This window comes from Vombatus ursinus, unplaced genomic scaffold (genome assembly GCF_900497805.2).
Source record: "Vombatus ursinus unplaced genomic scaffold, bare-nosed wombat genome assembly UNPS02009770.1, whole genome shotgun sequence".
In the NCBI taxonomy this organism is placed as follows: Eukaryota; Metazoa; Chordata; class Mammalia; order Diprotodontia; family Vombatidae; genus Vombatus; species Vombatus ursinus.
Window position 1 is genome coordinate 13,242,210 of NW_020949548.1, and position 27,681 is coordinate 13,269,890.

General features: G+C 39.1%; 1 protein-coding gene across 1 annotated transcript in view; it reads left to right on the forward strand.

Annotated features, from left to right (window-relative positions):
* Positions 1-27,681, forward strand: part of SBF2 (SET binding factor 2) — a 485,589-nt gene that overhangs the window by 252,825 nt on the left and 205,083 nt on the right. Inside the window, exons 15-16 of the mRNA XM_027852565.1 lie at positions 20,412-20,616; positions 24,621-24,730. Coding sequence (XP_027708366.1) covers positions 20,412-20,616; positions 24,621-24,730 — 315 coding nt within the window. The remainder of the gene's footprint in view (positions 1-20,411; positions 20,617-24,620; positions 24,731-27,681) is intronic.

Genomic DNA, 27,681 nt, shown 5'->3' on the forward strand with positions numbered 1-27,681 from the left:
CTAAATATTTTATTGATTTTCTTCTTGACTGATTACCTAACTTCCAAGACTAGCCAACAATAACAAGATAAACTTTTGAGTTTTCTCTTTACCATAGAATTTTTTAAAAATCCCATTAGAAGAAAATTTTGTGCTTACTGAATAGAGCTGGCATTCAGTACAGACTGATAGTGTTCGTTGAATTATTGCAACTTACAATTTTTTCATTTCTGATTTCAAAAACAGTACAAAAGCTATCATAGGGATCAGGAATGCCATTTTTAAAATAGTCATTTAGGCAGAATTATTTTGTTTGTTTTTACTTTTTGGTAAATGTTGATAAATTTTGAAAGATGACACCTTCAGGTAAATTTAAGGAAGTAAAGACTGGGAATTAAAACAAATGTTTAGCCAAGGGAAGGTCACATTTAGAAATGATACTGATCGTCTCTCCTGTAATTCCGGCATAGCATGTTCAGGTCTACACAAGAGACCCTTAGGTCTCCACTGAGACCTTAAGAGATTTTCTGACATTGAGACCCTGATATGCCAAGGGTTCACTTCTTCTTCCTCTAGACCTAGCCTGACTTGATTTGTCATACCCCTATGCCCTGGGTCTATTTTGACAACTCCAAGTCTTGACTGCTTTGGTTCAAAACATTACCAAAAAAGTATATTTCTAGTAAAGACTGAAAGAGAGACTAACTCAGCTTTTAAAAACATTTATTAAACATTTGCCATGTTCAAGACACTATGCTAGGTGCTGGAAGAAACTCAAAATTTAGATGGGATACAGTTCCTATTCTTATAGACCTTAGTCTAATAGAACACTTTCCTCCTCAAAATAATTCTGTAACATAGGTGGTATGTCTGATGTTGTCCTCATTTTACAGAGGAACCTAAAGCTCAGAATGGTTAAATGATTTGCTGAGACATAGACAACTAGCAAATGTTGGAGCCAAGACTTAAATGCAGGTCCATTGTTCTTTTCTGCTCGGCTGCCTCTCTCTTTAGAACCAGGCTCAGTATGGCATAGCAGAGCACAGTGAGATAAATTTCACTTTTATGTCCTATCTGAGGTTCCAGTTTCCTCCAACCAGTCTTGAGCTTTCTAATCTCCCAAGCAATTTGGAACTGGCCCCAGAGGCAGTGGAAGGGTGACCATCAGGCTTATGTCCCTATTATGGAGCTGATCTTTGATAAGGATTTAGGTTCTAAGCCACATAGTCTTGAACAGTGATTCCCAATTGTGGTTTTGGATTCCTTCAGGACATTTCCAAAAGGACCACCCTCAACTAGTCATAGGCCCTCAACTAGATACAGGCCATGATAATCTTCTACATTTGGATACTCTACAGCAAAACTCTGCTGAGATAAAAGATAAGGGGGAAGTGAAGGAAAAAGTCAAGAGGAGCTGTGAAGGTAGGGGCGGGAGTTGGGGGGATTGTCCAGAATAGTTTTTGGGCTCAGAAGAAATAAATTTAAGCCCTCAAAAAACTAGAATGCCATTCTACCTCCTTCAGTCCTACTTCTTTCTTTGTCTTTGAGGAAATGTTAAAGGGGGGATTTTTATCGTGGGATCTATTGACTTTTTATGTCTATATTAATAACTGTTCAATGTAATTATTTTTCTTTATAATCCAATGGATTTTACTTCATGCATTTAAAAACACTCCTCTTAGGAGGCATCCACAGTTTCATCATACCACCAAGGGGTCCATGACACAAAAAAAAGTTAATAACTCCTGGACTGAAGGAAATTAGAGTGAGTAATAAGAGAAAGACTAGATGATTCATTAATTGTCTTCTGGAGAGAGCCTGGCCATTGTCTCTGTCTATAAAGGAAACATATAGAAGAGATTAACTTAAATTTCAGGAAGGGAAAGAAAGGTTTGATATATGAAAGAAAGAGCCTCGTGTGTTTTTCCAAGAGGGTCATTAGACAGTGGAGCAGAAGCTTTGGAGTCACAGAACATTGCAACCTAGAGAAGAGAAGAGTCTAAAACAGAAGCCTGGTGTTCTCAGTTTTTTTGATTCAGTTCACTACTCTTTCCACCAGACTTCTCCTCCAGATCATGCCCTCTAACCATAGGTGTCCCTCAGAGTACTGTCCTGGGCCCTCTTCTCCTCCTATATTTCTTCACCTGGTGATCTCACCAGATCCCATGGATTTAATTATCATCTCTGTGCAGATAATTCTCAGATCTACCTTTCCTACCCCATTCTCTCTGCTGACCTCAAGTTTCCCAACTCCAGCTACCTTTCACACCTCTCAAACTGGATGTCCAGTAGACATCTTAAACTCATTATGTCCAAAACAGAATTTATTATCTTAAGCCCTTAGTAGATATTTAATAAATGTTAATTAACTTGCTGACTGATTAAACTGTTTTTCTTTTTAGAAACTCTGACCCTGGTAATATGGAGAAATGCATCTCTTTTTTTTTTTACTTTTTTTTATTAGTTTATTTTGATTTATCAACAATCAGTTCCATATGCTTTTAAGTTTAAAATTTTTCTCCCCGTTCCTCCCCACCACCCTCCCCAAGATGACACATAATCTGATATAGGCTATATATATACATTCTTATTAAATATATTTTCACATTAGTGATGTTGTAAGTAAGAATTAGAACCAATAGGAGGAACTACCAGAAAGAGGCAATAAAACTCAACAGAAGAAAAAAAATAGCAAATAGTATGCTTCGATCTGCATTCAAACTCCATAGTTCTTTCTTTGGATGTGGATAGCATTTTCCATCATGAGGCCTTTGGAGATGTCTTAGATCCTTGTATTGCTGGAAAGGGCTAAGTTTATCAATATTAGTCATTGCGCAGCATGGCTATTATTGTGTACAACATTCTCTTGGTTCTGCTCATTTCACTTAGCATCAGACCATACAAGTCTTTCCAGGTTTTCTGAAGTCAGCCTGTTCATCATTTCTTATAGCACAATAGTATTCCATTACATTCATATACCACAACTTGTTCAGCCATTCCCCAATTGATGGGCATTCTCTCAATTTCCAATTCTTTGCCACCACAAAAAGAGCTGCTATAAATATTTTTGTACATGTGGGTCCTTTTCCCATTTGTATGATCTCTTTGGGATATAGCACTAGAAGTGCTATTGCTGGGTCAAAGGGTATGCACATTTTTATAGCCCTTTGGGCATAGTTCCAAATTGCTCTCCAAAATGACTGGATCATTTCACAACTCCACCAGCAATGCAGTGTTCCAATTTCCCCACATTCTCCAACATTTATCATTTTCTTGTTTTGCCATCTTGGCCAATCTGATAGGCGTGATGTGGTACCTCAGAGTTGTTTTGATTTGCAGAGAAATGCATCTCTTAAAAAAAGGTGACTAACTAGATGACCATTTGGAGTTCATTCAATTCATTTCAGCGTTTATCAAGCCCTTGCTATATGAAAAGCCCTTCTAACTATAAGAATCTAGGATTGGTGATGCTCTGAGTGCCTCAGAATTAGACACTGCACTTTTTAGATGGAAAGTACAAAGGATAATGATAAAGTGACTTACATTGGATCCCACACTAAATTAGCAGCAGTGCAAGGAAAAGAACCCAGATGGTTCCATTTTTAACTGGTCAGTTATTTAATAACACTTTTAAAATTCCTTTTTGGTAAGTAAGGAACTAGTCATGTAATTTGAATGAACATTTTCCAATTATTGTAGTATAATTGTGAACCAGTGATTTTATTCAGATGTTTGTAAATGCTTAGCTTGAAGCCTGGTATGTTCATCTTCACACACACCCCTTCTCCCTGCTTTTTAAATTCCTCAAAAATAAATCTTATTGTAGACTTTCTCATCCCTTCTTAGAGTTTCTTTCTAGGACTTTTTGAGGTAGGTCTAATGAGAATTTCTGAATGGTAATTCATTGAGTCAATTTGGTTAGGGATATATGTTTATCACCTTATTTTGGTAATGACAGAAAGAGCTTGACAGGGTACAAGTAAGCAAACATGGGCAGCTGCAGAGTGAACTTTATACGAATGAAGACCATTGCTGGCTGGACATATGGCTAGTGTAGCCATTACCAGTGTGTAACAACCTGATTGCTTTGACTTTTGAGCTTCTGATGTCAGCATCTGGTCATACTTAGGGCTTCTGGACCACATCTTTAGGATCGCTGATACACTCAACACAAAGGAGCACTTACTGCACAGAAATAGAACATTGTGATATAACATGAAACCTACATAAAGGATTTGAATAAACTGTAGCTCAGAGCATGCAGGTAATCATCTTTCTGTGTTTTATTTGGGAAAACTGTAATGTTTCTTCTTAATTCCATTCACTTTAGAGTTCCAACCTAATTTGTTTCACATCTGGAAGTGAGCATTCTCATTCTCTAGTTTATGTAATTCAAGTCTGTTTTCTCAAAATATAAAGAAGAGAAAAATGACAGAACTTGGGCTGTCTTATATAAATAACATGTGATCTTTTGCCTTATTTCATTCTACAACAAAAAAAAAATACCAAGTAGATGTTTAATACATAAGGTAGGACTGTTAACACATTAGGTGGAAAATGCTATTCCTATTACACTTTTCAAGGAAGTTAACTTAACTGCCAGACAAATTTAATTTACACCACTGACATTTATGCCTTAGTTTCAGTTATGAAGCAAATGGAAGATGCTGCTCTCAGGCTGCTTTTTTTTTTCTTTTAAAAATGAAATGTGTTTTTAGAACCTTAGTATTCAGTTCAATTCAAAAAACTTTTATTAGGCATGGTGGTAGGCACTGGGAATACAAAGAAAAAAAATTAGTTCCTGTTCCTAAGGAGCTTAAACATCGATACCAATAACTATCTTGCCTAACAAATGTCTGCACATAAATTAGCTAATTTCATTGTATAAAGTATCATTACATTTTTTCAGTCCTTCTAAATTCCCTTCAGGTTCCTTGACAATTAATTGTCAATCACTTTTCCTCATATGATTTATATGTTTCACTTACTTTTATGTGTCTATCTAGACATGTACACATATATATAACACACCCATGCATAACATACACATGCATGCATGCATACATACATATAGCTCGATGGTACAGTGGCAGTACAGGTCTAGAACACTAGACCTGGAATCAGGAAGATCTGAGTTCAATTCCAATGATCAGCTTCTCATCCCTGGTCTCCATCCAAGCCTCACCTCTCTAGGAATCAAGTCCTTACTGAGTGTTAGACTTGGAATCAGGAAAGCCTAAATTCAAATCTCACTCAGAGACTTTCTGTATGAACTTGGTTGGGCAAGTCACTTAACCTCATCTCCCTCACTTTCCTTATTTATAAAATGGGGATAAATAGCACCTGCCTCTCAGAGTTCTCGTGAGACTAAAGAAAAATATTATTTGTAAAATGTTTTGAAATTTTTAAGTGCTATTTAAGTATTAGTTATTGTTATCATCATCATTATTATTATTAGAAAGTATATATTTCATTCTTCTGGCTTTTTTACCTTGCATAATATCACTAAGTTCTTTTGAAAATTTCTTCCTATTCCTCATACTTGTCAGTCTTAATTGTGTTATAATATTTCCAGTTGCTTCTGGTTGTTTGCAACTACTTGGGCTGTGATCTTTATTTTTGGTTTGTTTGGGTTTTTTTGTTTTAATTTTTTTTCAAGCAAAGATCCACCATCTCTTCCTGTCACATCCATCGTCTTCCATGAGAAAAAAAGAAAAAATAAACCTCCTGTAACAAACATGTATAATCAGGCAAAACAGACTCCCTTATGGGCCATGTCCAAAAGAATATCTCTCTGCACTCTGAGTCCATCACCTGTCTTTCAGGAGGTGGGACACATATTTCATTATGAGCCCTCTGTAATTATGGTGATTTTGTGGATCAGAGTCCCCAAGTCTTTCAAAAAGATTTGTTTTTTCCTCAGAATTTAGTTCATATTTCTCTTAACTATTAATGATTAGAGCATGGTAGGGAAAATATTGTATTCCAAACTCAATTCCTTTATAGTGGTGGCTGCTAAATCCTTTGTGATCCTGACTGACTCCTCTGTACTTGAATGCCTTCTTTTTGTTTCCTTCAGTATTTTTTCTTTCACCTGGAAGCTCTAGGGGGAAATTTCTGGTTTGACCTTTTGTTTTCTTGGGCCTCGCTGTTTTTCTGAGACACTGTTATAATATTCTAGAATCCCAAAGAAGTCTTAGGCTGGGAACCTATAGGTTTTCAGCATCCCAGAGTGTTGTGATTGAGGAAAAAGTGTGATCACTGCTTTCTTGGTATAAATTCTTCAAATCTCTACTTGGATTTGAATCACCACAATACATCTGTTGTCTTTCCCCTTATTGAAAGGAACAGTACACTGCCTTTTTACTCAGCCACTGTTAGCCAGCTGGGAAGTTCTGCTGGTCAGAGTGACTGCAGACCACCCTTTGGTCTGGGATTCCTGCCGTGGTTATTCCTCTGTGACTTCAGTCCGGGATAGGGGCTGGGCAGCCACTGTTTCTAAATTTCCTTGTCACCCAGTATGCTTCCTAGGGCCCACAATTGCTTCTCACTCTGGAATGGCCCCCCTAAATGTAGGCCCCTTTTTCAAAACTCCTTGAATCTCTGTCCCAGAACTGAGTTGTGAATAACAGAACTACCAGTTGGCATGTGTTCCTGTATCCTGCACAAGCTCTGGATCTCTTTATGTGGGTCTAGGACCTCTTGCCCTGAGGCCCAGCATGGGCCTAACGATCTAAATCTCTGATTGTATAATCCTTACTACAACTCTGAAAGGGAGATTTTATAGGTATTATCCCATTTTACCTATGAGGAAATCAAGGTTCAGAGATGTTAAGAAACTAGTCTATGGCCACATGACTCCAGTGCATTTCTGGCTGACTCCAAGTTCAGCATTCTGTCCTCTGCGATGAAGGAAGGGAGCCTATGTTGCTACCAAACCTGGGAAAGATAATTGAGTTTATAATGTAATAAGTTTCATTATAATTTGGTCTATTTGTGATCTCACCACTTTGGACACAGGTTGACCTAGGGGACAGTGAATGACAGTTACATGACAGTCAGATAAGCTGGTGAACCATTTTTATAAAATACTGACTTTGAACAAATTTGTTCTGCCTTGGAAAGGGGAGGTTCCAAGCCAAAATGGTCAATTAGTACTTCATCAGTATAGTAAAAACAGTGGATTAACTAAGCAGAGAAAGTGGATAGAGTGCTGGGTCTGGAGTCAGGAAAATTCATCTCCCTGATTGGTCAGCTTTTAGTTCCTATGCATTGGCGTGTTCCTTGGGATATACCTCTGGTCAGACCCTGTCCCTAATATCTCTGTGTCTTTTTTTTTTTTTCAACTGGAGCTGGAAAAATAACTCATTTGGTTTTTTCTTAGATTTCTCCATCAGAATTCAGTCTGGGTGTATTTTCTAGACCTTTGTGGAGGACTTGCACTAGAGGAGCAGGGCTGCACTTCCTCCTCCTATTCCCTTCACCATGTCAGGAGTTAAGTATCACGGTTCATCATTGGCTCTCTGGAATCATATGGATGATTATTGCATTGATTAGAATTATCAAATTTTTCAGTTTGTTTGTCTGTACTGTGTTGTTGTTATTATATAAATTGTTTTCCTGGTTCTGCCCTCCTGACTCTGCATCAATACATACAAGCCATTCTAGATTTCTGTGAAATCATCTCTTTTATCATTTCTTACAGCACAGTAATGTTCCATTACATTCATATACCATAATTTGTTCAGCCATCCCCCCAGTTGATGAGTACCCTTCCTTATTTCCCAGTTCCTTCCTGTTACAAAAGGAACTGCTATAAATGTTTCTACATATATGTCTTTTTCCTCTTTCTTTGCTGCCCATCTCAGCCTAATAGTGGTATTACTGGGTCAAAAGGTATGCACAATTTAGTAACATTTAGGGCATAGTTCCATATTGCTTTCTAGAATAGCTGTACCAGTTCACAGTTCCACCAACTGTGATTAATGTGCCAGTTTTCCCCAAGTCCCTCATATTGTCATTTTCCTTTCTTGGTTTTTTTTTTTTCATCTTTTTTGGCCAATTTGATCAGTTAAGGTACAACTTCAGAGTTGTTTTAATTTGTATTTCTCTAATTACCAGTGACTTTGAACATTTTTTCATATGGCTATTGATAGTTCAGATTTCTTCTTCTAAAAAGAATATCTTTTGACCATTTATCAATTGGGGAATAGCTCTTATTCTTCTAATTTTGAATCTTATTTCCATATATCTTGGAAATGAGACCTTGATCAAAGAAACTTGCTACAAACATTTTTTATTTCTCATTTAGCTGCATTTGTTTTGTTCATAGGATACCTTTTTAATTTTACTTAATCAAAATTGTCCATTTTACCAGATTAGCTGGAAAGTTCTGTGCACGTGACAATTGTATAATAGAGATATAAAGTGCCTATTAAAGTCAGAGAGGAAAGTTTATTTCCAGTTTAGGGGGATTAAAGATTTCAGGGAAGAGGTAGCATTTTAGTTGGGTCTTGAAAGACAGGTAAGATTCCAACAAGGAGAGTCAGAGCAGAGATTAAGTTCTTAGACAAGGGACATGATTTAAACCAAAACAGAAAACAGCAAGTCTTGTGGTTTGGCTGGACAGTAGGGAATGTGAAGAGGAGCAAGAAACAGGACCGAAAGGCGTGGTGTCACATGACTGCAGAAAGCCTTGTTCAGCTGGGCTAAAGAGTATCAACTGTGGGCAGAAGGCGATAGAAAGGAAACGCTTCTGAGAAGAGGAATGGCATGATCAGTTCTCTGTCCAAGGAAGATTCATCTCAGAGTCATGTTAAGGAGGGGAGATAGGCTCAAGGCTCACACAGTAATTCAGATAAATGATGTAATTAGGTAACAGCAGAATTGAGAAAGAGGAGCTGGAGTTGAGAAATGCAGCGGAGGTGGAATCTTGGAGAAGAGTTGAATATGGGAGGTGAGAAAGAGGGGTGAGTGAAACGTAGCAGCAATGTTTATAAACTTTAGAGCCTGAGTGAATGATGATCCACTGATACAACAAAAATAAGTCATACCAAAGAGCAAATCTGGACCTCGAGAGGGGAAGAAAAGAGAGGGGGAATTTTATTTTTGAACATGCTTAATTGGAGGGACTGACAGGGGCATCCAAATGGAGTTGCTGAGGAACCTTCAGAAATGTGTTTTTAATTGTTCTTCATGTTAAATGTTTCCTTCTATGCCATCTAGATGGCATTTGACATCTCTCATTTTTTTTGTGGTATTTATCCACTACCAAAAAATATTAAACTAAATAAAATTTTTCTTTCATAGTAATTTACTGTAACTAGAGCCCTGTTGTAGCTCAATAAAAGCTACATTGAAATTCCCAAATCACCTAAATTTTAAAAAGCACTACTACTATGTTATGCTCGCTGCAGTTGAAAGTCTGCACAGTAGTATGAGAATTTTGTATATATCATTTCTAGAGTATAGTTCATGTGATATGATTATGGAGTATCTTCAACCTGGAAAATGTTGCTTATCCTCCCTTTGGGAGGGAAGAAGACTGGTAGTTTCCCTTATAGAGGATAACCTTCTCTGTCATTTCCACTCCCTACAAAGTAAATTTCCATCCTGATCCATTCATTCATTAAATATTTGTTGAAAAATTGTATGCAATGCCATGTGGGAAATTAAAAATGTATAAAATACAGACTCCAAACTAAAGGAGTTTACAACCCCAGTTTCCACTTGAGGGAGAATGGAAGCAGTCAGTCAGTCAAGAAGCATTTATTAAATGTTTACTGGGTGCCTGGTACTGTGCTAAGAATTGCTGGGGATATGAAGAAAGTAAAAACAACAGCAACAAAAGCCCCTGCTTTCACAGAGCTCACATTCTAATGGAGGAGACAACATATAAAGAACTAGGTTATTCATTAAGGCAGGTCAGCAGCACCGTGTATAGAGTACTGGACCTCAGGTAGGGAGGACCTGAGCTCAAATTCAACCTCAGACACTTAGTAATTCTGTGGCCCTAAACAAGTCACTTAACTATTTCTTGTCTTGAGTTTCCTTAACCTTCGAGTGAGGTTAATAATAGCACTTGTAAAGAGCTTACTTAGCACAGTGCCTGGAATATAGTAGGTGCTTAATAAATGATCATTTTCTTCCTTCCTTCAGTTAGTTGCATGCAGGATATACAAGGTATTTCAAAAATCTTAGTGCAGTTCTATGCTAGTAAAGCTATGTACAGTGGGCAATAGAGAGGCACGAGAAGTTTTTGAGTAGAAGTGATACAATCAGATCTGGAGTGTGATTGATTTAAGGAAGATTCCTCTTGCAGCTGTGTTAAGGATGAGTGATATGGGGAGAGACTTGAGGTCATTACTGGAACCCAGGTTTTAAATGGTGAAATGGGATAACATCAGAATCAAGAAAGAGGAATTGGAGTTAAGAAATGCAGTGGAGGTTCAGTTTCAAGCTACTAATGCTCCAAACAGCACTAATATTTTGGGGACACTCTGGATACAGTGTAGATTTAAAACTAATTTTAACAAGCACACCAGGGCATCTCAGTGGTTGTGATCTTCCCTGCAAAAAAAGTCTCTACAGGAGAAGATCTATTTATTTCACCACAGCTTCTATTATTCAGGCCACTGTTGGGACTCCTGGGGGAAGGGCTTTCAGAGCCAATTTACTTAGATACATGAGAGAGAGAGTTTCAGTGCTTTGTAGTCATGCCACATTTTTTAAACAAATTCAACTTAATTATCCACCCTCTTCATCACACATGGTTCCAAAGAACGTTTTCTGTTTCCACAAACCAAATATACCCTCAAAGGATGGGATCTTGTCACTATCAAAATGTTTATTTTGTTTTATTTAAGATTCTAAAGGACACTTCCAAAGAGAAATTCCGACATGCTTTGAGCAAAGGCAGCTCTTTGAGATGCATGAGTTCTGGTGTATTTGTTACAAGGCTAATCTTGTTATTTTATGGACATCTTTCACTTTTATTTAAAGGCTATAATTAAATTGAAAAAAAAAAAGATCATACAACATAACAGTATATGTGTGTGTGTGTGTATGTGTATACATATATATATATATATATGTATGTGAAAGAGGTGGATTTTCAATTTGAGGATCAGAGATCAGAGAATCATACTAAAGATTTTGAACCAGAAGAGGCCTAAAATTTTACATTTTGTCTCCCCCATTCGATTGTAAGCTTCTTGAGGACAGGGTCTGTCTTTTGCCTCTTTTTGTATTCCTGGCACATTAGGGACACTTAATAAATATTTATTGAATTGAATTGAATGTCCACCCCCCTCATTTTATAAATGCCCAAGGTCCCACAGGTATTAAGTATCAGAGGTGGAATTTGAGTCCAGGTGCCCTTACTACGCATCTAGCACCTTTTCCTTTGTACCGTGCGACACCTAAGGATTAGAGGGCCTGGGTTCAAATTGGAAATTGAATTTAACAAATATTTATTAAGTGCCTACTATGTACCAGGTACTGTGCTAGGTGCCTTGGATACAAAGACAGAAACAAACCAGTCCCTGTCTTCAAGGAGATTACACTGTATTGAGGGGGTAAGGGAATTTTCTTTACAAAATTCATGCAAAGTAATGCCAAGAGCTTCTTGAGGTAGACAGAGCTAATTACTGGAGGATCCAGAAAGGCCTCATTAAGTAGGAAGTACCAGTACCTTAAAGTAAGCTAGGGATTTTGTTTGGTGGAGGGGAGAAAGGCACGCATTCCACTTTTCGAAGGCACAGAGGCAAGAGATGAGATGTCACACAAGAGGAACCACAGCTAGCAAGGCAGCATGACTAGAGCAGTGCCTGAATTATAGTCATAGCAAGTAAGCAAGAAAGGCAAATGGAAGGCAGAGAGAGATGGGGCAAGGCATGGAGTTAAAAGCCAAGCTGTACCCAGAGGTAGAGAACCAGTGACAGTTTTTTGAGTAGAGTAATGACATAGTCCAATCTGTATTTTAGGAATATCTAATTAGCAGCTGTACAGAAAAGGAAATGTAGAGGGAAGGTCCTGGAGACAGGGTGATCAGTTAGGAGGTCATTTCTGCAGTCCAGAGGCGAGATGGTGAGGTTATGTTAGTGGATAGAAGGGGAGAGAGGCAGGGTATGAAGATGCAGAATCAACAGGGTTTGGCAACTGGTTGGATATGAGAATAGCTATACATCTCTTCCACCAACACAAAACTGGTTCAGCTTTAGAATTGTGGTAACTAGGCAAGAGATGGGAAGATGCCTGCAGTAGGGACAGTCTACATCTACACATCTGCATTGGAGTTTAAAGTTCTTATCATGTGGCCTCTATTACTTGTATTACTACAGGGGTCCTCTATGGGGAGAGTGGGATTTACCAGTAAATCTGGAAGCCTTGCTTGGTAGGTCCCCATTCCCAATAAAGTTCAACATCAGCACGTACGTGCACATTTATGCACATATTCCTAGGGAATATAGTGGATAAAACATTGGACTTGGAGTCAAAAGGTGTCAGACACCTACCAGCTGTATGAGCCCAGGCAAGTAACTCCATCTCTCTCTGCCTCAGTTTCCTCCATCTGTTAAAAAAAATGGAGATAATAACACAAAATTGTTTTGAAGATCAAATAAGATAATTGTGTAAAGCACTTTGTAAACCTTAAATCTATTGTTGTTATAACAAAAGCTTCATGTAAGTAGAGAACATGGGTATTACTTTATTACTTCATATGGAGATGTAGTTAGTTTGCAGTAAGACCAGTGCTATCACAGCTGAGATGATCAAACAGCAGATCTCAGGGATGTGACAATCCTAGAAGCTCCTAGAGATAGCCCGCATCAAAGCCAGTGGCCTTTGTTTCAGCCTTTGTCTTTCTGGATCTCTGCAGCCTTTGATAACCTAGAACGACACCTTGCTTCTAGGTCCTCCCTCCTTCCTTGGCTTTATTGCCTTGAACAGTTTCCTGCCGGCTTTGATTTTCTTCTGGTTCCTTTTCCTCCTCCCAGCCACTTAAAGGAATCTAGCCCCTGCTCAGCCCTTTCCTCCCCATGGACATCTCCTTCAGTGCCTCCTTGCACTTTAATTATTTCTTTTGCCAGGTGATCCTCTGATCTGTGTTGCTGGCCCTGATGTTTTGTCCATGCTCTGGTTTCCAACTCCCTTGTAGCCCTTTCACCTGGATGAAACACATTTCAAACTCGGTGTATCTAAAAAACTCATTATTTTCCTGTCTAAATCAGTGCCTTCCCTCTTGATGTCTACTTATGGTGATCCAATTTTCTTTGTCTCAAAACTTTGGGATTATCTTTGACTCCTCCCTTGCTATCAGCCACTGCAGTGCCTTCTTTTATATTCTGTTTGTTTTGCCTGTACGCTCTCCTTGCTACACAGTCGAGGACCATGCTATTGCCAGATTAATTTTTGTAATGTATTGCTTACATTATGCCACTCAGAATCCTTCCATGGTTCCACACTACCAAAAGATGAAACAAAAATCCTTCGTTTGGGATTCAAGGATCTCAGCGGATTTACCTTTTTAGCTTTATTTTCAGCTGTTTCTCTTCATCATCATCTTGATGATCGTTATCATAAATAACATTGATACAACACCTTGAGGTTGGCAAAGCACTTTACATGTATTATCTCATTTGATCCTCACAACAACCCTAGGAGGCAAGTGCTATTATCATCACTATTTTACAGATGGGAAAACTGAGGCAAAGAGAGGTTAAATAATTTGCCCAGGATTATACAGCTAGTAAGTATCTGAAGCAGTATTTGTACTTGGTCTTCCTGACTTCACTATGCCACCTTTACATGAACCCTCCATTGCTCCCAACCCAGTCTACTCACTCTCCCCTGAAAAAGCTTCGCGTTACCTTGCCCTGTTGATTTACACCTCCACCCCTAGCTTCCTGGAATGTCTTTCCCTCTCTCAACCCTCTCAGTCTTCCTACTCTTCAGGTCCCATGTCCATGCCCTAATGTCTTTCTGTTGTACAACTGCCCAAGTATAACATGGAGGAGATTTAGGGAGAAACGAGTTCCTATTTGTAAAAAGTCTTAGGGACAGTTTTAATTGACTTTGAGCTCAATTGGCTATGATGTGAATCATCATTGTGAAGCTCCAGCCCATAAAAAACTAATGTAGTCTGACTATATACTTGCTCCAAGGATATATGATTTCATCAAAGTGGGTTGTCCTCACCAGTGCAGACCTCAGTCCCTTTCTCATTGCCTCATGGCCCTCACAGGTTTCTATGGTTGAAAAAAAAAAACTGGCTCAAGAAGTAAATCAGCTTATGACTAACCTTCCAGTAAGAAACCTCTCTGATCTTAGCTAGCTTCACCCTTGCATGGCAGACATATAATCTATGGTCAGGCCCATCATTGAAGAGTTACCGCTTTGTACTGCCTGCTAAACATTGCAGGCCACTGGCATGCCGTTTGAGAACCCAGGTTCACATTCACACAGTGATGAAGCATTAGAGTAGTAGATCTTGGAAGTGGAATGAATGAAATAGGCTGAATGAACTAGAAGTAGAAGGATGGTGCCCAGAATAAGGAAAGTAATAAAGGAAGTCTGATATTTTAGAAAGAACCCTGGATTGAGAGACAAGAGACAGTCTTCAAGTCACCCGACCACAGCAAGTCCTTTAACCTTTCTGTGATGTAGTGAAAGGGACACTCATTTGAAATCAGAGAACATGTGTTCAAATCTTGACTCTACTACTTATTAACTGTGATCTTGGGCAAGTCATTTCATATTCTGGGCCTCAGTTATCTTATCTGTACAGTGAAAGAGTTGAAAGAGATTTCTAAGGTGCCCACCAATTCTAAATATGTTGGTCCTGTGATACAGCTTTGGCTTCCTCAAATGAGGGGCTAATAATTGGCTACCTCACAAGATTGTTGCAAGGAAACTGTAAAGCAAAATATAAATGTATCATATTATTCAAGTTCCTATCATACTCTGTACTAGTACAATTATACCTAGAATATTATGTTTACTTCTGGTTGCCACAGTTTAAGGGACATATTAACAAACAGGGAGACAAAAGGTGAATAGCAAAGAGACTTCTGGGGAGAAAGAAATACGCCCACATTGGACCCAGTAGGTAAAATTTCAATGTTCTCTGTAGGAGAGTGCATTGTCACCCTCACTAATAGTCCTTGGAGGGCTCAGTTGCATTAGAGGCTAGCACCCTCAGGTTCAAAGGTTACCCTAGTTACAAACTCCTAAATCTATATACCTGGTGAGTTTATGTTTGATGGTCAGTAGTCACAATTATTATTATTATCATTGTTGTTATTAATAACCAGCATATATATAGCTCCTACTATGTTCCAGGCACTGTATTAAGCACTTTACAAATAATATCTTATTTGCTCCTCCCAATGACCCTGTGAGGTAGGTACTATATTATTCCCATTTTACAGTTGAGGAAGCTGAGACAAACAGCTCTATGCCTGTGCCTCTGCTCTTAAGTCACTTTCACCCAACGTGGTCCCTCATGGGTCAGCAGGAAGGGACATTAGACAGATGTGAAAGATGATGTGAATCCTGTGAGTCACTCAGAGGCATGGCAACAGCCTTCCTGGAAGCAGATCAGGCCCCTTTTGACCCTAGTGCCTAGAACAGCTTTTCTTATATCCTGGAAGGGAGTGTGCCCTCATTCCTCTTCTCATTGAGGGGTGAGGCACAGAGTTGTTTTATTGAGGAAGGAAGAAAATTGCCCAACTTGTACCCAGTAGGTGAAACCCCAGCATTGTCTCTGTAGGAGAGGGGACTGTCACCTGGGAATTCAGCTGCATTGAGTCTCCCCTAATTCATTGTTGCTTTAGAAAATACTCTTCTCTAAGGAGCTTGGTAGCTTCTAATTAATGTACATCATATTATACTGCCCTTTACTCAGGGCAAGGATTAGCATCTGGGCATAATGACTGCATTGGTTCTTAATGTAGCAGCTATTAATGTGTTTGCCTCTTGTGAATTTCCAGTTGAGTTTTTTTTTTTTTGTATTTTCCTCATCTTCAGCCTTATTTTCCGTAGGCCTGAAGACATATTCTCATTTAATCTGCCTCCCCAAATCCATCTGATTCCATACTTCTGAATGAATGTCTTTCATAACTGGGGAGTTGGGTAGGGGGAAGCCTGTCTACCTCCCTATCACTGCCCAGGGCCACTAGACATTCCTTCTGGAGTACACAGCAATTTGTAAGCCTTTGTGACAGGTCAGGATTATGATTGAAAGAAGAAAGGTATTGGGACAGCAGCTCTCTCAGGCAATTTAGTCTGGTCCTTTTGGAAGAATCTTTGCTAAATTCTCTCATGCTGTCTAAACTTTTTGTCTTTTCTTTGTATTTGAATTCCTTACTGGATCAAGGGAGAAATTAATTTCCCTTCTCTTCAGTGGAAGAAAATATTTTTCCTTAATGAAAAATAAAAATCAGCCTGCATTAGTAGGCTGATGATAATACCATCACCATACGTTTATATAGGTTTTCCAGTTTAGAAAGCTTTAGAAGAGTTTTAACATTCATTATCTCATTTAATAGTTGTAATTTGTGAAGACAACTTGGTTCAGTCAGTCAACAAGCATCTGTTAAGCACTTACTGTTTGCCAGGCAGTATGCTAGGTGCTGGGAATACCACTACAAGCAAAACAAAAGTCAGTACCTGCCTGTAAGGAGCTTACATTCTGATGAGGGAAAATACCACATAAAAGGGAGTTGAAGGGGTGAGGGAGGGAACAGAGCCAAAAGATGAATAAAAGATGGCTGGCCTGGCCCTCCCCAAAGTGGAGGCCGTGGAAGGATCTCAGCAATGGAAGAAGAGGATATCTGAGAGAGAGAGGGATGAAGGCACCTGATACATGGAGGTGGAGAGTCAGAAGGAGAGCCAGGAGAAGAAAGAGCACAGGACTGTGAGTCAAACGACTCAAGTTTGAATCCTGGCCCTAGAACTTACTAGTGGTATGACGCCAAACATGCCACATAACTTCTATAGGCCTCAGTTTCCTCATTTGTAAAATGAGAGCATTAGACGAAATGATTTCTTATGTCTCTATATCTCTGATCCTTGTAATATAAAAAAAAAATCAATTAAAATTCATTTTAGCTATAGGAAGACTGTTAAATACTAGAAGCCCGAGACCATTCAGAGACTTTCACTGTTCCAATACCTGACTAGATCATATTTTCTGAAACTCCTTTGTAGACCAGTGTCATTTGTTCTGTGAATCTGTCTAACCAATGTGAATGGGGTCCTCTAATTTAGACACAAAAGTTGCCGTTTGTTCTTCTGCCCAGAAGAGGGCAGCAGCACAAGGGCTATGACATCACAAGAACATCCATTTGGAAGAGTCTTATTCTAATTTCCTAAACTCAAATGAATGAACCATGACCAAGCAGAATTCATCTCTAGACTTCATTCTAGTGAAACCTGCCTGTACACCTGAAAATTCAGTCTCACCTCTACAAGAATATAGACTCTAGAGTCAGAGGGCCTGGGTTCAAATCTTACCTCCCACACTTACTTGTGTGACTTTAGGCAAGTCATTGAACCTCTCAGGGCCTCAATTCTTCATCTCTGTAATGAGGAAAGTTCCTCATTACTACTAAATACTACTCAGTTGGCCTCTGAGGTCCCTTCTAGATCTCTGGATCTGTAATTCCATGATCCCATGACCATGTTTTACCTTGACCAGAATGGACCTTTACCCTGGCTATTTAGGGTTGTGGGGGATGTTGAGACCTCGCAGCAAGAACACTGACAGGCCGGGGAGTGAGAGCACCTGGGATTGGATTTCAGCTTCTCTGCTTACTTCCTGTGAGATGTTAGTTAAGTCCTTTTAGCTCTCTTGTGAATAAGCTCTGAATCCTGGGAAATCCTGTAATGGAATGTGTAAGAAAGGTAATTCAGCACACTGTATTAAGCTTTGAATTGTGTTTTCTGAACTGTATTTTCAGCTTTGAATGCTTGTGGGTGACTCAGTATGTGGACAGCCAGCCTGTGCTTCTCAGAATCCCATTCCCCGACTTGTCAAATTAACCCTCTCACTCTACACCATCTGCCCCTCCTCCACACTTTCTCATTTCCCATTATCCTCCTAGTATTCAGGGCCTCCAAAATCAGAGTTGTCCTTGACTCATCCTTCCCTGTTACCTCCCAGTTATGAAAGCCCTACAACATAGTCTTACTTTCTTGTCTGTGGTAGCCATTTTTATTTGTTGCACGGGCCCCAATTCAGTCTGTTGCCAGGTCATCCTGAGTCTTCTTGTGCAATATCTCTATCGTTAACACTGATTCAGGTCCTCTTTATCGCTCACCTGGATCATTGTTATAGCTCCTATCAGGGCCTCCTGTCCTGCAGTTTCTGTCAGAGTGACTTTCCTAAAGCACAGCTTTGATCATGTTGTTCCCCAGTTCAAAAGCTTTTACTGACTCCTTATTGCTTACTGAATAAAATACCCACTCCTTATCCTGGTACTGAAGGCTCCTCTGCCATCTAATCTGAGTCTGCCTTTCCAGCCTCATTATGTACTGATGTACTCTGTGTTCCCTCATTTCATTGTATTCTTTTCTTACTCCATGCCTTTCCATATACTGTCTCCCATGCACCTACTCTGTGCAAAGCACAGTGCTAGGTACTGGTGATACAAAAACAAAAATAATCCCTGCCCCCAAGGAGTTTCCGTTCTACAGGGAAGATATAATTTGTGCACATCTAAGTCAGTCAGTCAGCTAGCATTTATTAAGTGCCTACTACATACCAGACACTGTGCTAAACACCAGTAATACAAAAAAAGTCAACAGATATTCCCTCTGCTCAGGGAATTCAATCTAAAAGGTAATCATATCTAGCATTTTTATAGTGCTTTAAGGTTTGCAAAGCACCTTACAAACATTGTCTCATTTTATCCTCACAAATTCTACAATGTAGTTGCTATTATTATCTCCATTTTTGGAAACTAACAGGTTAAGTGACTTGCCCAGGGTCATACAATTAGTAAGTATCTAAGGCAGGATTTGAACCCAGGTCTTCCTGATTCAACGTCCATGTAAGTAAATACAACACAGTACAAAGTGATTTTAAGAAAGAAGGAATGCCAGCAGCTAAGTGAATGAGAAAAGACTTCATTGAAGAGGCAGCACAGGAGCTGTACTTTGAGGGACAAAAGGGAGGCTGGGAGAGAGAAATGACGAGGTGAGACCATGACAGGCACGGGATCACTTGTACAAAGGCAGAAGATGGCATAGCACTGAGAGGGCCACTTTGCCTGGAACGAGTGCATGGAGGAAGTTGGGAGCCAGACGGTAAGCCAGGCTGAGTTGTCTGTACCTGGTCATTTGGGTAATAGGAGAATCATTAAATCATTAGTAGGGGTGTTGGTTGGTTCTCTGTTTGGGGAATATCAGCTTGGTAGTTGTACAGAAAATGAGTTGGAAAGGGAAGAGACTGGAGGCAAGGAGACCAGTTTTGGAGGCTATTGCAGTGGTTCGGGAGATAGATCATGAGATAGATCACAGACTTGACTATAGGCCATGAAAATGATGAAAAGGGGCACGTGTGAGATGGGGCACTGCAGGAAAGGCAAGAAGTCAGGAGATTCCGAGGTTGTGAACCTGCGTGCCTAGAACGATGATGGGATGACCCTCAGAAGCATTAAAGGAAATTCAAAGGGAGTGATGGCTTTGGGTAAAAATATAATAAATTCCATTTCAGTCATGTCAAGTTTAAGATGCTTATGGTTAGTTAACAAGCATTTATTAAGCACTTACTGTTTGTACCAGATACTGTGCTAGCACTGAGATACAAAGAAAAGAAAATACATAGTCTCTGCCCTCAAGGAGCTTCTATTCTAATAGGGGAGACAACATGCAAACACCTATGTCCATAACAGAGATACAGAATAGAGGGAAAGCCCTGGCATTGGACTTGAACTGAGTCTTAAAGAAAGCCAGGGAAGCTGGGAGCCACAAGCAAGAAGGAAGAACATTTTAGCCATGGGGGACAGCCAGTGGAAAGGCACAGTGAGAAGATGGAGTGAATGTTGTTGACTTGATTATATTCAATTTAACTTTGTACTTGGAGAGAGCTGTGAATGTGAGTTGCTATTATAAACTGCTAGACTGAAGTCAACAAACAAGTAAACAGCATTTATTCGTCTTATTATTCACCATTTGAGGGAAGAAACGATGAGACTAGGTAGGGTATACAAAGGATAAAAACATAGATCCTGCCTTGAAAGAACTTCAGAATGAGAGTGTCATGAAAGATCACCCTGAAAGAAATTGCTGGATTGTAGTAGGATAATCTTTTTTTTTTTTTTCCATTTCTTCCCTGATCTTCATTTTCTCCTTCAACTTGTTCCCCAAGTTGTTGTTACATTCAATGAACTGTTGACATAATTTTCCTTAAATTTGCTCTTTTGCAGGAAAATCCAAATCCTCACATGGCATTCCAGAAAGTTCCACGCCCCACAGAAGGTTCACACTTGCGAGTTCACATACTTCCTTTCCCGAAGATTAATGAGGCCAGGGTTCAGGAGCTGATACAGGAAGGTCTTGCAAAGAACCAGCTTGCGCCTCCTACTTCTCGAGTGGAGAAGAAATGTGTTGTGCCGGCAGGCCCACCTGTTGGTATGTGTATTGGGCTACTTTTTGACTCTTGCTCATGTTGTTGTGTTCATTGACTAGGGCTCTTTATAAGAATTCAAAGCTCTAATTCACAACTGTGTATACTTTTGAGGGTTAATAAGAAAGGCCAATTTGAGAATTTTTAGTCAATTACATTTTTAATGGATTTGTTACATAATTATGGTTAGATTGATTCTTTTTTTATAACTGTCTTGGGACAGGTAGAAGAGGAATTTGTTCCCAGTTGAATTTATTTCGACAGTAGCCTTCATTTATTTCTTTTTTTGTAATCTCCTTCTCTTCAAAATCCTCATTTGCTTCATCAGCATAATTTAGGCCAAATTCTTTCCTCAGATTCATGTGGAAGGTCCCACTGGACTCAGTGGGAGCTGCACGTGTGCATTCAACAATCTAGCCCCAGCAGCCCTTCCTGTCAGGCAAAAACAAAAGTTGGCAAAGCCTGCATCCTACTTGCTATTCCATTACACATGAAAAATTGAAAATGCTTCATTATACACAGTTGGTATTTCATAGACTTGCAGAATTGCCTGTACCACCTGAAGCACATTTTAATCTTTAAAGATTTAGAGGCTAATTAGTTTTAATCTGCTCACTGAGAGTTTCAAAGGAGGAAAAAACCCAAAGAATGAAGATGAATGAAACTGAAATCCTGGTATAGTGGAAGAACCCTGGATTAGGGATTCAGAAGAAACAGATGTAGTCCTTGACTCATCACTGTGGCACAAAGAGAAAGCTGGCCCCTGGTAACAATGGCATGGCTTGTTCTTCACGAATCCATGTCAGCAGCACCTCCCTTTATAGGTGCTCACAAACTATCCTTTTAATCATTTGTTCTGGGATTTTTGTCAGGAATTGCAAATAAGCTCATTAGACCATGCATGCCTCATTTTTAAAAAATGTAAGATTTGTTCATTTCTAGTACTTAAGTACCTCTTTCAAGCTCTGCAGTTTTTCAGAGGTCATCGACAACATCCCAGCAACAATATAAACAGCTTATTTCTGGTAACTTGGGGTGTATTTTCTGTGGATCCATTTCCTCATTTACCTGGGGTTTCAGTTCCTTGTTTACTATTTCTTTTCTACATGTACTGCCAGTCTGAAGATCTTTCCCCTTAGAAAAAAACAGTAGGAGGATTCTGGGAAGATGGTGGAGTAGGTCAGAAAATCCTATGCTCTCCAGATTTTCCCCACTAAGGAGATAAAATAGCACGCCAGGGCTAATGTAAAACAGTAAAAATAAATGAGAGTAGGGGCAGAACAGTGGTCCTCCTGGGACAATTGGAGAAGATCTGAAGAAAAATCCCAGGACCAGGTTTGGGCCCTGTGAAGAATCAACAGCTCCGGGCTATGAGCCCTGGGGTTAGCTGGGTTGGGAGACTGTTGTCACAGGAACTTTTAGCTCTGGGAGAGTGAGGGGAGCTGGGCATCTGGACCAGGAAAGATTGAGGGACCCTCTACTGACGAGGAAGGCCAGGGGAACTCCAAAGAAAAAGAGGAAAGTTTGGAAGAAGGACACATTTAGGGAGAAGATGGAGGTCATCCGATGTCTCCTGGAGCACAGCCAGAGATTATGAGCGCGCTACTTGGCAGCCTGTTCCATTTGTCACAGCTTCAGTTCAGTTCTTCACGTGAAACCAAGATCTGCCTCCTTTGACTTCTATCTGTTGGTTCTAGTTTTGGTCTCTGGAGCTAAATAGAATGAGTGTAATCCATCTTTCATATGACGGTCCTTCAGATATTTTAGAAACAGTGATCGTACATCCCTGTGATAGGAAGTAGAACGTCCAGTTCACCCAGTGCTTGGAATTCAATTAATCAGCAAGTATTTATTAAACCGATTATTATGTTACAGGCATTGTACTAAGCACTGGATAAAGAAAGAAAAATCCAAAACTGTCCCTGTCCTCAAGGAGTTTACATTCTAATATGGGGGGGGGCAACATATACATAAATAGATACATACAAGTTACATGCAAAAGAGATAAAAGGTATCTAGTCCAGCATAGCAATTCCCCTTATTGATCCCTCCAAGCCTTTTTAACTTCTGAAGTCATCATCAAGGAAAGTTATCGACTGTTCTACTTTTGCAAAGACAAAGAATTCTAACAGATATCCCAATATCACAATCCCCTATGTATACTATTATCTTGTGTCTCTATACTACTATTGTGATTTGCTTCAGGAGCTTCTCAGCCAATCTCCTCTAATAGCTAGTTGGGGTTAATATGTTGGTATCACAATGTCCCTTCTCTTCCTCCCTCTGTTGATCCTCATCCAGTTTCTTTCCACTTTGTATCCCTTGGCTGATTCATAGATTTCTCCACAAAGAGTATGTCTTCTTCACAGTTACTGTTACGCTCTAGCCTTTTCATCTAATCTGTTTCTTTTAAATAAACATGCTTCTACTATTATATTCCAGGCTTGAATCACATTCTCACCAAATGATAACTATGAAGTTGGGCTGTCTCTGTTTATTAAGCTCAGTTAGTTCACTTAGTTTATTACCCATATTCTGTTTATAGACATATGAAGCTATGAGTATTATTAGTTCTTCCGTGAGTCATTAATTTAATAAACATTTATTAAACACCTATGTACAGAACACTGTGTTAGTATCTGAAAGCAATAATATTTTAGATATACCATTCCTTTGGGGAGCATTAAAGTTAAACTGTACTGGGGTACCAGGAATGGAATACGGCAGAGAACAGGTACATGAGAGGTATTACAGAGGTGAAAAAGAAAGAACTTGATAAGTCATTGAATATTGAGGGAGAGAAAAAGGAAGACAGACAAGGAAGAGAGACACAGAAAGAGATGGAAAGAGGAGGGAAAGGAAGGGAGAAAGCAGAAAAGAAAGAAGAGAGTAAGAAAGGGGAGACAGAAAAAGAGAAGGCGGAAGAAAGGGAGAAAGAGAGAGAGAGAGATCACACATTACCCCATCCCAAAAAAAAAATTCAAACTTGAGCTCCTAAGTGAATGTTGTACTCCAAGCAGAATTAGTGAAGTCAGAAGGAGCAAGATTTTAGATAAGCATCGTAAGCTCAGTTTGGGACAGGTTGAGTTTAAAGTGCTGGTGGGACCTGTAAGTAGAACTATCCTAGGCACTTGGAATCAGGAGTGTGTAGCTCAGAAGAGAGATTAGTTTTTTTATTTTTGTTTTTAATATGAGGCAATTGGGATTAAGTAACTTGCCCAGGGTCACACAGCTAGTAAGTGTCAAGTGTATGAGGCCAAATTGGAACTCAGGTCCTCCTGACTCCAAGGCTGGAGCTCTATCCACTGTGCTACCTAGCTGCCCTGTCAGAAGAGAGATTAGAACAAGAAATGGAGATTTGGTAGTCATCTATGTTCTTTCTTATTGTTGCCTGTTAATTACTTGACATATTCACTACAATTTTTCCAATAACTTTATGCCATTCTCTAATGTATCTGATTTAACAGATGTACACAGGCATATTTCTCCCTTACCTTCCATTATTAGGTTAAAACCTCACCTGAGATTTTTCAGACAACCCCTTTCCCTCAGTTAATTAGATGGCCCTAACCTAGTAGATTTTATTATCTGAAGTTTAAAAATAATAGCAAAATGTAAAAAAAGGAAGCGTACTTCCTTTAGGAAATTTAGAAGTATTTAATTTATTTTATAGATTTTTGCATTATTTCTCTTCTTGTAAAGTTGGAAATTAAGTTTTCTCAAGGCTTTTCAGTTTACATCAAACTTTTAAGAGTATATTTTATCATTGCCTAACATCGTTGCCTTGCCTAAGAGCCAAATAGCCTATAGAGATCTAGTATGTGAGATCTATGGCACCAGTCCTCAGCCACCCTGACACTCGCCCAGTGACTGCATGACCAGAAGAGTGACATAGAGTAGTGCAATGGGAAATGACAGTGGACTAGGATCTCAGAAGGCTTCAAGCAACATCCTCTTTGTCTTTGTGTCTTCCAAAGGTAATTGACTGATATTTCTGTTTCTTTACTAGTTTCAATCATGGATAAGGTGACAACAGTCTTCAACAGTGCTCAAAGACTGGAAGTTGTTAGAAACTGCATCTCCTTCATATTTGAAAATAAAGTATTAGAAACTGAAAAGGTAATTTTTAAAAGTTTATTTGCCAAAGTATGTGTTTGCTTGTTTCCATGTTAAATTTGCTCATGTTAAATTACCAATGAACCTTTCTGCAAACCTTGTCCATTTTTTTTTTGCCAGATTCATGACCTGTTTTGGTAATTTGAAATAAATATGATTATGTGTCCAAATTAAAACTACAGAGGATGGTATTGCTGCCAATTAAGTTCCACGTGTAGTTTTCATTTTATTTAACCTGGCAAGAGCTGGCAATGACATATTATTTTCCTTGGACTTCTCAGAAAATTTTTTTCAAAGTTTTGGCATAATTGTCTGCATTGTGAAGGATTTTAGCTATTCCACAGAAGTGTATTTTACAGATACCTAAAACTTCTTTAGTTATCAAAACTTATTTTCTTTTAACCATTTAGCATAGAATATTTATTAAAATATATTAAATTCTTTTCTGCTTCATTAAACAGAGGATGCGGAACAAATTTTTTGACCTTTAATCTTGTCTAGATGATTCAGAATCTTTACAAGTATCAACTGTTATACTGTGTATTGCACATTGAGCCTTTTCAGTCCTATTGAGGATTGTTGGAGTAGATGACTCTCTCTTTCTCTCCCTCTTTCTCTCGCTCTTGCCCTCTCTCTCTCACTCTCTCTCAGGTGGCACCAAACTGCTGTGCTTGTGGGGTTCTTTGGTCTACTTATTAATTTTCTAATCTCCCCCCATTACTACTATCAGATTTTCCCTTCTTGCTGCTGTCACTGTTCATATCTCTTTTGGTCTTCTCTCAGTCCTCTTTAATTTGCTGCTTTTTAATGTAATTTGGAGAGAGATAGGTGGCATAGTAGATAGAGTGCCAGGCCTACAGTAAGGAAGACTCATCTTCCTGAGTTCAGATCTGGCGTCAGACATTTACTAGCTGGACAAGTCACTTAACCCTCTTTGCCTCAATTTCTTCATCTATAAAATGAGCTGGAGAAGCAAATGGCAAATCACTTCAGTATCTTTGTCAAGAAAACCCTAAGATGGGATCATGAAGGGTCAAACACAACAGAAATGACTGAACAATAAAATATAATTTGAACTGAAGAACCAGATAATGAAACTTTTTAGAATTATGTATAAAGTGAAAACAAATGGTCTCTGAATGAAAAGTTGAAGAGCTTCCTTAAAAAAAGTACATGAACTTTTGTGCATAAACTTTTTGACAGGTATTTTGACTTCTCAGAGTCTTTTTTTGCCCATAACTTGGGTATCTATTCTAAATAGTTGAAGTTTTTAGGTGAGAACTTAATATGCTCTTTTCCCCAGTAGGTTTATTTGAGTTCTTTTCAGATTGGAAAATAATTTTTCTACAAATCAAGGGTTGAACTATAGTTAAATATCTGGTCAGTACATGTTGATACTTTGAAAGATCCATGATTTTATTGGTATAGGTATTCCTTACCCTAAAGCTACTAACAGCCTTTCCATATTCCATGGATGCAGAGGCAGGATCTCAGCACCAAGTTGCCAACCATCTGTTGATGAGATTCTCTTTAGCTGAGCTGGTCCTTGGGTCAAGGTCCATCACCGAGCCCATCTTAACAAAGTGTCCCCTGAGGAGGACTCCTTAGAGCTTAAGTTCTGCTGGCATAACTTGTGAGAACCCAAGATTGATTTTTAATGAGGGACTCTAGCAGAGGCTGACCAATTTCAATGTGTAAAAGCTGTTGCTTTTCAGAGTTTTCTGATTATCTTTGTTATAGAGAATCAGCCAAATTTATATGAAAGTCTGACTCATGGTCTTGTAACAGTAGTGAATTATATGACAAACTTTTTCATAAAATTAGTACACAAGACCTAAAAAAGTTGATTTTTCAGTGATTCCGACAGATACTTGTAATTCTACTCCTAAAAGTGGATGTGAAATTTTTACTTTATTTGCTTTCTTATAACTTAAAATCAAGTGATAGTCTCTCTGCGTAATGCCCCCTTCCTACCCTAAACGCTGTGATTTCAGTCATATAGGAAACTCCCTGCCCCAGAGAAGTTTAACCCTTTCTCTACTAGACACAGATGTAGAATTTGGCCTGTAGTTCCTAGAAGTTAAGTGACTTGCCCGGGTGCACAGTTAGTATGGGTCAAAGGCCCAGCTTGAGCCCCAGATCCTCCTAACTCCAAGGCCCCCCTTCTATTTACTCTAATGATGCCTTTCTCAGGATTCTTTATTTGGAATCTTTTTTTTTTTTTTTTTAGATTTTTTGAAATTCACGGTGTCTCTGGCCATGTTGCCTTTCATGCTGGTTGCTTTTCTTTCATATTCCCACAGACCAGGAGGACACATTTGCATATTCCTTGCTCCCTGTCATCACTCTCAGCTCCTCCCTCTTTCACCATCAGTCAGCACACCCTTCTCCTTTGTGGTTCACTCCATCTCTCTCTAGTTCATAGAGCAGATTCTTGTGGCTGTACTCAACTGGTCTCTAAGTCAGCTTTCCTTTCTTTCTCAAGAAGTTCAGGATCAAAAAAAAAAAAAGTTCAGGATCTGGCTCAGTCTTCTTCACTTCAACTCCTGCATTCATCCTTGGAGATTTCAGTTGGTATGTTGTTGTCCCTTTAAACAACCCAGCCTCCAAGTTCTTCACCCTCTTCAGCTCCTATGAGGTACATCTTAATTCTATGTCTGGCACTTAGCCCATGCCTGGAACATAGTAAGTGTGTAATAAATGTTGATTGATTACTTAATGTCAGCCATACACAGGCAATGGCCATACATTATGTCTAAACATCACTCGTAACTGGGTCATCTCTCAGATCTGAACTTCAGGATTCTCTTCTGATCATAATCTACTGTTCTTCCATCTTATCTTCTACCTCACTTCTCTTACACCAGAAAACTTCTGACCCTCCTTTTCTCCCTCCCTCCTAATCTGTCATCCAAATTTGATCTAGCCTCACTTTCTTCCCTTTGTAATTTTTA